The sequence below is a fragment of the Furipterus horrens genome, unplaced genomic scaffold (genome assembly GCF_987537825.1).
Source record: "Furipterus horrens unplaced genomic scaffold, mFurHor1.1.pri manual_scaffold_11, whole genome shotgun sequence".
Classification (NCBI taxonomy): Eukaryota; Metazoa; Chordata; class Mammalia; order Chiroptera; family Furipteridae; genus Furipterus; species Furipterus horrens.
In genome coordinates, this window is record NW_028327181.1 from 81364635 (window position 1) to 81377538 (window position 12904).

At 53.4% G+C, this 12904-nt stretch overlaps 1 protein-coding gene across 1 annotated transcript; it reads right to left on the reverse strand.

Annotated features, from left to right (window-relative positions):
* Positions 1-317: 317 nt before the first annotated feature.
* ITGA2B (integrin subunit alpha 2b) lies at positions 318-12453 on the reverse strand. The gene is made up of 30 exons (XM_090291161.1): positions 12205-12453; positions 11381-11502; positions 11195-11292; positions 10915-11080; positions 10604-10653; positions 10483-10528; positions 10259-10387; positions 9880-9927; positions 9687-9730; positions 9476-9529; positions 9284-9336; positions 8907-9118; positions 6546-6728; positions 6272-6317; positions 6085-6189; positions 5947-6002; positions 5702-5853; positions 5448-5573; positions 5075-5142; positions 4769-4916; positions 4094-4186; positions 3735-3814; positions 3364-3444; positions 3147-3243; positions 2892-3044; positions 2646-2771; positions 2073-2186; positions 1662-1763; positions 1340-1456; positions 318-567 (listed from the first exon to the last, which is right to left on the reverse strand). The coding sequence occupies exons 1-30, from the start codon at positions 12393-12395 to the stop codon at positions 511-513; spliced, it is 3117 nt and encodes a 1038-aa protein (XP_090147287.1). The 5' UTR covers positions 12396-12453; the 3' UTR covers positions 318-510.
* Between the last annotated feature and the right edge of the window lie 451 nt (positions 12454-12904).

The window sequence follows — 12904 nt, forward strand, 5'->3', positions numbered from 1 at the left end:
GATATTTATCTCTTCAAAATCATTTTTAAAAATGCTGTTTAAAGCTGTCCACCAGGGACCTTGCCTGCCTCTCTGCCACCCCTCTGGCCATCCTCAGACACCTCCATAGCCCCTAGTTTCACCTGGAGGCTCTTCCATTCTTTCTCCCTAGTTCCACCCCCACTTTCTACTCCCTGACACTCCCCAAAGACAGTAATTTGCAACCTTCACCCTGGCAGAAATGTTCTCTGCTCACATTCCTACCAGCCCCAGATCCTCTCTCCAAATATCACCTTGGTCCCCCTCTCCTCCTCTGACCCCGAAAAAAAGAAGCGCACTGAGTGTTGGGGCTGTCTCTTTATTAGACAGCAGGAAAGGGGGAGGCCTATCTCTGATGGGAGGGGGAGGACATCAGGAGGCCTCCATGGAACAGCTCCAACCCCTGAGTAACCAGAGTGGGGGGCACATGGAGAAGAGGCGGAGCAGGCATCACATTAGCCTTCCTGCTAGGACAGATCATGGGCTGTACCATCACTCTTCTTCATCCTCTTCTTCCAGAGGTGGTCGATTCCGCTTGAAGAAGCCGACCTGGGGGTGCATGGGGGCCAGGGACAGGTTATAAAAATGATCCTTAGGCCCCAGAGCAGCATTGGAAGAAGTAAGTATGCCAGCCATGAGGTCCTCTCCTGGACCAGCACAAAACATGGACCCCGCTGTTTGCACAGATGAAGGCCTTTCCCCATTTAAATGTAATACATGTAACTTAAAAATATATATTTTGCTTTTTTCTTCCCTGAATTTTTCTTAAATACTGATGATTATGTCTCTCTATGACTTAAGTGTATGATGATGTAGATTTGGTCATTATGAGTCTAATGTGTGTTTTTCCCTAAAAGCACTATGTTTCCCAGGATTTGGGCACCTGAGCCAGTTTGAAACCAGCTGACTTGTTCTCCAGGCACAGAGGAGGGAGTGACCCATCAGGGCCTCATAAGGAGCAGGGAGCAGCATCTGGATCAGACCTGTGTCTCCCACCTCAGTTGGGGCAAAGAACAGAGCAGGGAGGAGGTGAACCCTGTCCTCCACAGCAGCCAGGGAGTTTCAGAAGGACTCATTCCCTGTGACTCTTCCTCTCAGGGGTGAATGGGTTTGAAGGACTTAGAATTCCAGGTGCCCCTTCTCCCAGTGTTCTGTGCCTGAAACAGGTCCTCTGGAGAATGACAGTCTAATAGTGGAGATATAGATCAGATGGGCTCTAGGTCACCCACTTGGGCCACTCTCTCTCTCTCTGCCTCCCTGTGAGGGTGGGCAGGGCCAAGTCCATGCCCGCCTAGAAACCCCATCCCCTTTCACGCCTTACCTTCCACATGGCCAAGACCAGGAGCGTGAGCAACAGCAGGCCACCCAACACACCTACTAGCACCCACCAGATTGGAATGTCCCTCTCCTCCAAGGCCTGAAGCAGCTGTGTCTGCACCTAAGGACAAACCTGCGAATGTCCTCAGTCACTCTGACACTTTCCTTTCTGAAAAACTCAAACCTGTGGGGTGGGGACACCAAGCCAAGCCACCTACCTGTCTCACTCTTTAGACCCAGGGAGGCCCCGCCCCCATTCTGCTGGACAAGGATATATAGGATGACCAATGGGACTCATCTCCTTGACAATATTCTTCCATACTCACCAGAGCTTCCCCACTGGGCAGGCTGAGGGCAGGCACAGAGTAGGGAAGGGAGGTGACATTGAACCAGGCGTGCGACTGCAGCACAAATTGATCCAATGGCCTCTGGAAGGGGTTGGGGGTGGAGGTGGAGGGAAGCCATTCACACGGACCTGTTGGTTGCAGGAGTCCCAGCCCCAGACTTCCCCTGAGGAGCCCTGACCCTGGCTGAAACCTGTCTCCTCCAAAGCAAACTCCGCCCCCCAGCAAACAATTAATTAAAAATAAAAAATAAAAATAAATAAAAGAAAACAAAGTAAATCTGGCCTTCACTCTCTTCCTGCAACCTAAAGCTCCGCCTCTCCCAAGAGCACACTCAGCCCTCCCCTCCAGAAGGTCCCGCCCCTAGGCCCCGCCCATCACGTCTTGTCCCACCTGGCGGAGGCTGGGCAGCCACAGGAAGGCCAGCACAGTGACCAGGGCCCGCTGCCCGCGCGCCATCTCCTGCAGCTCACATTGCACCACAGTGCAGGGCGCCGAGTCGCAGCTCTGAGGGGATGCGTTATTAGTCCCGAGCCCCCCCCCCCCCAGCCCCATCACCCTCTCACACCTAGCACCCAACACAGAGGGAGAAGGAGAAGCCAGAGGTGGGGGATGGGGTGGGCAGTAAGGGAGCTTGGGCCTCCTTCTCAGGAAGGGCCTCAGATCCAAGCTTCAGACGTTATCTCTAAATGCGGTTGTTCACACAGTCCCAGAGGTTCAGGGAGAGGGCTGGCAGATGTGGGCCATCATACAGCGTTCAATACCCAGAATTTTTGTAACCCTGCTTTGGCATTTATTCATTATCTTTAACGTACTGGGAACCCCAGACACAAGACCAGACTATCCTTCATATGCACTTGGACCAAAGTGGCTAACCAGAGTCCCACATCACTTCTGGCCCCTCTCCCTGCCTCTCATCCTCTCAGGGACGAGAGACCCCACCTAGAGACCACAGAGCCTGCTCACCACAAGAACTGGATCCTGAAGCCTCGATGGCTGCTTGGGCCCTGGCAGGAAAGCCTGCCTGCGCTCCCGCTTGTGATGGGCTGGGTAAATGGGGGAGGGAGTGGGGGTGGGCTGTCCCCAGTTCAGCTGGGGAGGCAAAGAATCTGTTAGGTCCCGTGCTCTGCCCATCTCCCTGCCCTCCCAGAGGGGACCTGGCTGATGGGCTGGGGACTCACCCACAGCTCTTTCTTCCACCCAGGCTCTCACCTTGCGGGGGTTAGGAGAGGGCTGTGGGGAGCACCGAAGACCCCCCTGAAGCTGTATATCCAGGATGTAGAGCAGGTCAGAGGGCTGGGACTGGCCAGGGAGGAGGAGGGTGAGGTGGAGGCCACTTACAGTTGCAGGACCATTGTTGTAGATCTGGTGGAGTTGGTGGTGGCAGAATATTAGGTGGCTCAGTGCCTAGACTGTAGCTCCTGGGACCCTCTCACCCCAGCCTCGGGCCCCGAGTCTCCTCCCTACCTCATAGGTGTGCTCCACTTTGGGGCCCCAGCTGTCTGAGCTGTTCTCCCTGTTGCCTTTGTCTGCTGCCACCACCAGGAAGGCTGGAAAGGAGCTCCTGCAGGGGCCCAAGCCCCCAAAGTAAGCTTATCTTGACTTGCCTGTGGGGGTTCTCCCAGGACCCCTTGAACCATAGGGCTTTGCCTGCCATCTCCCTTATCAATCCTGGGCCTCTCACCCTCGAAGCTCCACACGGGCCGCCACCCGGACTGGCACATCCAGCAGCACAATCTCACTGTATGGATTCTGGCTGTTCTTGCTAGAGGGGAGGGGATGAGGAGAAGCAGGTCAGGGACACCAACCAGCCCAGTGAACACCAGGACTTGCGGAGGAGGGGCACAGACGGAATTTCAGAGGGCTCAGAAAGAGCTAACTCCACAGACTGTGCCACACAAAAGTTTGGCCTCAGGAAGAACGTCTTCTTGGGCTCCAAGACTCAGAAACAGGAAGAAAGGGAACAGGAAAGTGAAAAGCAGGCATCCCAGAAGACTCTTCTGTATGGAGGGCACCTGAGTGTCTCTGCATCAGGCACTCCCCAGTCCAGTATACCTCCTGATCTGCAGCCAGAAGGACACATGCTCCCCAGCCTCCTCCAGGTTCTCCACACTCACCAACATGGTAATTCCTATCTGAGAAACCAGACAGCCAAAGTCACTACCCAAATGCTTACTCTGAACATTGAATGTGGCGTCCAGTCCTCATCCTCCAAGGCCACCATCACTATCTCTATTTTACTCAGAAGCCTAATCAGAGAGGGAAATTCACTCATCCAAGAACATAGAGATAGGGAGTGTGAGGACCAGGATTTCAGCCCAGGGCTATCTTGACTCCAAACCCAACCCCTAAAAGCTGGCTGTCTATGAGACCCTGGTGGAGGAGACCCAGCACCCAGGACTCGGCAGCCTCACCCGGGCATTCTTCTTCATGGGGTTGCCCAGTTCACACAGCACGACCTTGGTTTCATTCTCCTTCTTCTGGTTACAGATAAGCCTCTCAAAGCCCTTTGAGGAGGTAGTTTCAAGAAAGAAGATGGTTACAAAGCAGCCCATATATATTTAAACTCCTTGGGAAGTCTGGAAAAGATTTCTGTGCCAGGGTGGGAGGAGGCTTTCTTGAGAGTGGGAATTCAAGGGACTGTCACATTCTAATTTATGTATTACTCTAGCATTTTATTATTTTTTATGATTTTTGGAAGTAAAAATCACAAAACATTACCTAGACTATAATTCCATTGTTATAAACTACATCAATGAAATAAATAAATAAATAAATAAATAAATAAATAAATATGTAGAGTACCTATATAAGTGTGTGTTGATGTTCAGAAAAAAGACTGGAAGGAAATCCACCAAATGTTAACAGAGGTTCTTGTCAATATTTAGTTCCTGAGCCATTTTTGACTTGGGTTTTATAATAAAGCTCTTAAATTTCAGGCCATTAGCAAGTTCTCCTCTTACAAATTAAAAAAATAATAATACAGCTTTTACAGCAAAGCATAAGAAAAGTGGGGGCTCTCAGGGCGGGAAGAGGATCCCACACCTCTCACATCCCTGGTAATATGCCCCAAGGTTAAGGGGCTTCACCTCGATGTTGCTGAGGGCCCTCATGTAGTGGGCACCTGGGGGTAGGTGCACGGCCAGCTCAGCCTCATAGGCCCCCTCCCCCTCGTTGGCTGCATCCATCTTTAGCTCCAGCACATTATCAGCTCCAATTAGGAGTGGGGAGCCTGTCCTGTGGGGAGAAAGGAGTGAGAGGCCTCGTTGTCCAGGCCCTGGGTCTGGGAGGAGGTCAGGGGTTGAGGGCAGTGTATGGGTGTATGGTATCCCAGGTGGGGAAGGGGTGACAGAGGGGACAACTGGGCCAGGGGAGGGTAGAGTGGGAGGCCTTACATGTTGGCAGTGAGCTGAAGCTGGGGCACACACAGGTCATCTTCCCCACAGTCCAGGATGATGCGGGTCTACAGAGGACACAAGGTATGTGGGTAAGCTGGGGGCATGTGAAGTTAGGGAATTAGAAGATCTGAGAATGAAAGTAGTGTGGCGATGACATCAGGGTTTTGGGGTTTGCAGCAGGGCTTGGGACAATGTCATGGTTTAGGTGGTGACATCAGGGTTTATGGGTTTATATCAGTGTAGAGGTGACATTAACACTTGGGGCTTAGAAGACACTGAGGTTTTGGGGTTTTCATTAGGACAATAACCCTAACCTTGCCTTTCTGGTAGCAGTTCTTCACCTCCCTTGCCTACTCCTGCCCACCCTCACCTGCTCCTGGACATGGGTGTCTCCATGCAGCACGAGAGCAGGGGGTAGTCCATCCTTCTCAGGTGGCAGGGACACATTGACGCTGAGCACTATGGGGCTCAGCTTGTCCCGGAAGTCGGCCTCATCCTAAGGAGGGAACAAGGATCATGCACCCTACCACTGATCACCCCCAGACCTGCAGCGGCCAGCCCTACCCCAGGGCTGAATGAACAGACTTGCACATCCAGCCCTGCCCATCCCCAGCCTGGGCGTACACGGAGGAAGGCTGTGGTGGTATGGCAGATGGGGCTGTGCTTCCCCCCCACGTCTAGGTGCAGGATTGTGCCCGCCTGTAGGGAGTGCATCAGTAGCACCCGCCGGCCCTGGCGGGGCTTCTGCCGGTCCAGCTGCAGCTCAGCATTTAGGCCTGACAGGGCAAGCAGGAAGCGTCAGGGTCTCCCTGGCCAGCCTCCAAGGGAGCTCAGGTCCACCTCCCTCCTGTGCCCACCATGCCACTCACTTAGCTTCTGAGGAACATTGTGCCCAGTGACTCCTACACACATCCGTATGTTAAAGCTGCAAAGATGTGAGTGGGACTCAGGGGTTAGGGCCCCCGAGGTCCCAGATCCTGCCTGGCTCATGCCCTCTGTCTCCTCACCAGCTCACTGGCGTCTTGGTCTGGGGCAGGACACAATCCTTCACGTCAGGATTCAGTGAGTCTTGTACCAACAGCTGGACAGTAGCCATCACTACTGGCTGAGCTCTGGTGGATTGGGGGAGGCTTGCCATTGTGGCCCCTCCTGGCCTGTTCTCCTCCCCACCCTACACCTGGAGCCAGTACTCACCTGTACACAGCCACCTTGTCAGCCCCGTATGCTCCCACTAATAGGTCTATAGATATTGGGAGGGGGTCAGAATTGGTAATTAGAGAGGGCATGAGGTCATCATCTTCCCAGGGGTTCCCCAAACCACTCCCCCTTTTGATCCTCCCTAGCATTCTAGTCCCACACACAGGTCAGTGGGGCACCAAGTCATGTATGGGTCCCTGGCTGTATCTCTTAGCATCTCCAGCTAATGCTCAAGGGCCCTTTTTATTTAGCTGGGGGCAGTCCAGGGCACCTGGGTATCCATTGTCATCAATGTCTGTGGCACCTCGCAAGGAGAAGCCGAAGCCAGAGCCTGTGGAGAAAGGGCTATCCAGGACCTGGGAGGGGCGTGAGTTAAGCCCCTCACTCTGACCCAGGAACACCTGCACTTGGCCTCGACCACTGGGACCCCCGTAGGGGGCAGCCACTGCAACATCTGGAAGGAACAACAAAAAGAGAGTGACTTCTTGTTTTCCAATCTTTCCAGGTGGCCCTGTAAACCTTTCAGTAGTTCCTACTCTGGGCAGACCCCAGGGGACCAGGAGAGGGATGCAAAGGTCTGGGTCAAAGAGGCAGCTGTCCTGCCTTCCAGGAGCTTACAACTGGGTCAGAGAGAGACCCCTCAAGTAGGATTATTACAAATACAGTAACAGACCTCACTATCTATTGAGAAAAATATATTGTTGTGATTTCATTTGATCCTGACTATTAAGCATCATTATTCCCATTTTAGACGGGAAAACCGAGTACCAGAAGATTAAGTAACCAAGACCTATTAAATACTGACCCTCTTTTCCTTAGGGACCTTCACCCTATTCTGCTTACACCACATCATGGGCTTGTCATTACTAATAACTTTTAGGATCATTCCTGAGAATTTATTTGTTATTCATCATCATCTTATTAATTTGTAAGAGTTTTCTGCATGTGGCAGGAATCAAGATCTTTGATCTATATTTTGTAACTGTCTTTCCTTTGTCTTCTGTGCAGTATTTTTCTTAAAAAATATTTATTGATTTTTCTGATCAAGTTACCCAGAATTTACCCAAATCAACCACTCTCACTACAGCTGTGTCCCCAGGCCTTCACTCTCTCCTGATTTTTGGCTTCCTCGTCTTTTTTAAAAATTCATTTTTAGAGAGAGGGAAAGGGAGGGAGAAAGAGAGGGAGAGAAACATCAGTTGCCTCTTGCATGTACCCAGCTGGGGGCCTGGCCCAAAAACTCAGGCATGTGCCCTGACTGGGAATTGAACTGGCAACCTTTCAGTCTGTGGGACAACACCCAACCCACTGAGCCACACCAGTCAGGGCTGGTTTCCTCATCTCTACTTATTTCCTGACCAGTTGACCACCCTTGCCATATCCTCAGCCATCTTTCCCCACTGCCAGTTTTGGGCAAGCCTGGCCAGACCCCACCAGAGAGGGCACCATGAATTCCTGACCTCCAGCTTTCACTAGGAACTGCCCAGCAGTCCTGTGGGGTGGGAGTGGGGGTCTGCTCAGCTCCCTCTCCCAGTCTGCTCAGCACCCATTTCAAACATTCTCCATTCTCTCAAGCTCCCAGTCACCCCTGCACTTCCTTCACAAAGAAAAGCAGCCCAACTGTTGTGCTATAACTCCACACCCCTTTCTTTGTCTGACCTTGGAATGGGTATCCCTTTTTCACCCTGCCACTGGGCTTAGCATCCTATCCTCCACCGCCCCCCGGCATCCCTCATGCATCAAAGGGATCTTCCTCCAGCTCATCCCTCCCCCAATTTTCCCATAAGATCATTTTCCTTCACATTCAACCTACTCCATATTCTTTGAAATTAAAACAACCTTCCCTTGACCATCATCTCCTTTCAATAATCATCTTTTCTCTCTTACAAACTGAGTTAAAGAGCTGTCTATGCTGGCTGCCTCCAATTCTTCACTTCCATTCATATCTTGCCCCATGCATTCTGGCTTATATCCCTGCCCACACCTGAATCACTTCTTGTCTCTGTCACCAATGACCTCTTCGTTGTTAAAGACCATGGATATTTCTCCAGCCCTATCTAATCGTACCTTTCAGAAATATCTGGTGCCATTAACTCCTTTCTTCTGCTTAGAACAGTCTCTTCCTTTGAGTTTTGGGCCATCAAATCTCCTGGTGTTTTTTTTTTTTTTTCCCCCTACTCCTTTAGATATTCCTCTGTCCTCTTTCCAGACTCACTTCCTCTGTGAGTGCGCTGAATGCTCTTGCTCCACGGGGCTCTCTTCCTGGACCTCTCCTCCCTTCACATGCGCCCAGGAGCTCTGCCTGCTCCCCCAGCCCCTATCTCCCACTCAGACCTCCCTGGTGGAAGTTGGGGGAAGCTACACCTAACTGCTCTCTGGACCTGCCTGCCTGATGTGGGGAAGTCCTTCAAGATCAAATAGGTCCAGAGCCGGACTGCTGATATCTCCCCATAGCACCTCCCCAGACCTACTGCCTAGCCTGAGTTCCAGGCAGTAAAGGGCACTAATTGGTCTCCTTTAACTTTCTCTGCTTAAAACTCTTCCTGGCTCCTGCTGCCCTCAGGTCAAATTCATGGTCTTTATTGTGGTTCTCAGCCCCTCCGTAGCTGGTGGAGCTCCTTTCTTCCTTTACCATTGTAGCCATCCCGGTTGAGATCGCCCAGAGGTGCGATGGCTGAGCCAAATCGTCCATAGAGCTGTGTGCCAGTCAGCAGGAGGCTGGGGGAGCCCAGCGCGTGGGAGCCCCCAGGCTGCAGGAACAAGTACACACGCCCCACCTCCGCCAGCTTGAGGTCAGAGCGGCTCTCCATGTACAGCGGCGCCCCCACCAACAGGTCGTGCCTCCTGCAGGCCAGACGTGGAGTTAGTGGGGTGGTCTGGGGGGATACTGCAGGCCAGGGCCACATGTCGCCCATCCTCGCCCTCCCGCTCCCCTCGGTGGTCACCCGGAGTGAGGGCTAGGAAAGGAGGAGACTCAGCTGGGTAGGGCTGGGACATGCCCCTCCTCACCCGTCCCCGTTGACGTCAGTGACGGCCACTGAGTGTCCGAAATACGAAGCCACCTGCAGAAAGACAGGTGCGCCTTAATTCCCGTCCCCAGACCCGCCTCCCTGTCTTAGACATCGCCCCTCACACCCCCGTGGAATATTCTAGGGTCTCAGTCCCTCAGTCTGGGCCACCCCATCAGGAACCGGCCCTCACCTGCTCTCCAAGCAGCCGGTGTAGCCTCTGGTGGTTCGAGTGCAAAATTTCCACCTGCGCAGACAATGCACATGAGTACGTCCTTCTTGTCCCCCAAGGCAGCCTCCCGCTCCGGGTGAAAAAGGGCAGAGGTGTAGGGGAGTGGGTGGTCCGACTTAAGAGTAGGGTCAGGGGCTACGGGATGCTGAAAGGCAGGGCAGGTGGCACTCACGGCTCCCAGGGTCCAGCTCCAGGTGGGGGCGCCGAAGACATACTCTGAGGAAAACTGAATTAGGTTCTTCGAACCTATCTGCCTCCCGCCCACCATTCCCCACGCAGGGCAGATTTTGGTGTGAGGTTTGGAGGTGCTCCTCCTGGGCTGGGCTCCCCAACCTCCAGCCCCTGCCCCTAAATGGATTTCTTGCCTGTAGTGCTGGGATTCCCGTCGAACTCGCCAACGGCCACCGAATACCCTGAATACACAGCGCGAATTAGTTTTTCTGAGAGAGCGAAGCAAGGAGGGGCGGAGGGCGAAGAAGGAGACTCAGACATCGCCCATTTTAACCTTGCATTATGTAGACAGCAAAACGAAGGCCATCGAGAGGCCAAGAACTGCAGGGAAGGCGGGGTGGAGCATGTGGGAGTTGGGCGGTCTGCGTGGGAAGCTGCGGGAGCAGAGCATGGAGATGCCTTGGGTGTTGGGGCGGCCAGCAGGAGTTGGCATGGGGGCGCTTCCGCAGGGGGCGGGGGGGTGGGCAGTGTGACAGAGTGCTGGGGAGCCTCTAAGGGGGGTTCTGGGGTTACCCCGGTAGCCGTCGAAATACTCCTGTCGGCTGGAGTCGAAGGTGAAGCGTTGGGTGCGCACATGCCACAAGAGAGTGCCGGGGTGATAACTCGAGAAGATATCTGCTATTGGAGCCCGTGCCAGGAGACCTAGGGTAAGAGAGACAGTGGGTGTAGAGGCCCAGACTCCTGGGGTCTCTCCAGGAGGAGAGTGAGTGGAGGGAGGTGTACGGATGAGCACGTACCTATGAAAAAATAGCCGCCAGGAGCCCCAAGCACCAGCTCTCCAGCCTGTAAAGGAAGCCCTGGAGGTGAGAGCGGGCCCTGTTTGGGAGCCGTTTCACGACGTTTAGGCTAGCTACTTGCCTGAGTGACTACGGAGCTGAAGCCCGCTTCACAGTAGCGCCTGTCTTCCCCTGGAGGAGGCAAGGGGGAGGGTCAGAGAAGAGACGGATCAAGAAGCATGCAAAGAGCCTGGGGCGGGGCGGAGGCGGGGCCATGGGGTAATATAGGGGCGTGGCCTTGAGTCAGCAGATATAGCCTGGACGTTGCCAGGAGATGGGCAGTTGAATGGTGGGGTAGAAAGCAGGGCCAGCGGGTGCTGGGAGAAAGTTCAGATTAAGGGCTGGGCAGTGTGGCCGCGAATGGGCGGAGCCAAAACGGAGAGTGGAGCTCACAAAAGTTATTTTGCGAGTAAACCCTGCTCATTTTGTTGGCCCGACAAGGCGAGAACTCCGCGCGGCCGGCGTTCTGGAGCTGAGCCAAGAAGCAGCCTCCTACAGGTGTCTTCTCAGCCTCCGCGGTGTTTTCTAGGACGTTCCAGTGCTGCCAGGGGGCGCAGGCCTGGGGCAGGGCCACAGGAGAGTGGGGAAGAGGCGGGACTCGGGTTTCCACCTCCCTTCCTCGACATGCCTTTGCCCACTACTACTCCCTGTTCCCCCGTCCCGCGGTGCCCACCACAATGCTGTCGTTCCAGCTGACGACTGACGCCCCTAGTCCTTGCCCGGCCTTGAAGGTTTGGAAAGTTTGGGAGGCTGCTTTTCGGGTCTCATCATCTGGAGGGCACAAGAAGGGAGGGGGCTTGAAGCCAGGCTGTCCACGCTCCCTCTAGGCCCTCCTTATCCCTCTTTGTCTGGGACTCACTAAGGTCGAAGGTCAGAGGAGAGCACTGGCCGCCCTCGGCCCTCCAGGAGCACAGGAACACACCGCCCGTCTCCTCTTGGCTGCGACCCAGGGTCCGCGGGGCGCCCACCACGATGGCCACGCTGCGTAGGAAAGCTGCATGAGCACCGCGCTGATTCCAGGGATATCCCATGCCCCAGTGCCCGTGCTGGGAGCATTACCCTGAAGGCCAAGTGTGCCTTGGGGGACACTGAATCGTATTTCCTCAGAGACTTCACAGACCATGTAGGCAACCTTTTCATTTTAGGGCCCATGAAACTGACTCCCAGTCAGGATCAATCAAACGCCCAAAGAAACCCAGCAAGTTAGGGGAAAGCTGGAACTATAAACATTTGGTTTGATATGAATACAAAGGGTTTATATCATTGCTGAAAAAGATTACCTAAGCTCTGTATCCGTCTACACCACCCACTGCCCCCCACCAAAAAGCTAGGGGTTTACATGATACCTAGAACATTAAACTGTTACCAGATGCCTTCTTGAGAGCTAGTTCTAATGAAGAATTAGAGAAGCTAATAGGCAACTCTGAAGAGAAGGGTAGAGTGCTGATACTGCTGAGGACACTAGTAGATCTAAGTTCAAACCACAGCTCTGCCATAGCCATATGGAAATGGTGACAATACCAACCAATCAATACTGTCAGGAAAGTAAATGTATAAGGGATATTCAGCAATGATACCAGCCAAATAACTAATAGCAAGTGCTCAGAAAGGCTCATGGAAGTAGTAATGGTGGGGGGAACCTTCTCTCTTCCAGCACCCAAACTTCCCCCAGGGCTTGCTCACCTCCTATGGCTGTCCTTGCAGAAGTCCAATGAAAACCCAAAGTGGCTGCCATTGGGGCCTGTGTAGAAGGTGAGCCGCACTGGGTCCAAGTTCAAGGCCAAGGCTGGAGGGGCAGCACTGGGTCCCAAGAGTACCTGCACCCATTCCAGAAGCCAGAGGGCATGAAATGGACACAAAGCTCTGGCCATCATCCTTCTCCCACAACCTCCTTGGCAGGAATGGGCTAACCCCTTCCTCTTCCTTTCAGTTTCTACCACAGGAAGTCCTTTCTTATCAAACTTGAACCCACTTACTGAGCAGTAGACAGAACAAAGGGCTATAGGCCTGGTACTCACATGGTTTCTAGGACTGGCAGGAAGGGAAGGGGGTGAGGCCATCCTGGGGGTGGATGCTGATGGCTGAAAGCCATGACTGCTCTCTTTTCCAGAGAGCAGTTTATCACCAAGTCCTGTAGGTTCTGCTTCTCAACTAGGTCTCTGGAATCTTCACACCATTTCCACTACCATCATGCTAGTTTAAGCCATCATTGCTTTCTGCTTGGGATGGTTAAAACCATGAACTAACTGGTCCATACACCCCCACTCTAGCCCACAGTTCTATAGCTCCTCCTCCTTCCACATAGCTGCCTACACTATGTGGCACATTGAGACTTGGTCAGAGGTGGGGGAAAGAGTAAGGAAGCTGCTGCCTTCTGATAAAA

Coding starts and splice junctions, on each gene's coding strand:
- ITGA2B (XM_090291161.1), bottom strand. CDS start 12,395: ATGATGGCCAGAGCTTTGTGTCCATTTCATGCCCTCTGGCTTCTGGAA. Junction 6,190..6,271: donor GACAAGGTGGCTGTGTACAG/GTGAGTACTGGC, acceptor CCAATCCACCAG/AGCTCAGCCAGTAGTGATGG. Junction 3,045..3,146: donor AAGTGGAGCACACCTATGAG/GTAGGGAGGAGA, acceptor CAACTCCACCAG/ATCTACAACAATGGTCCTGC.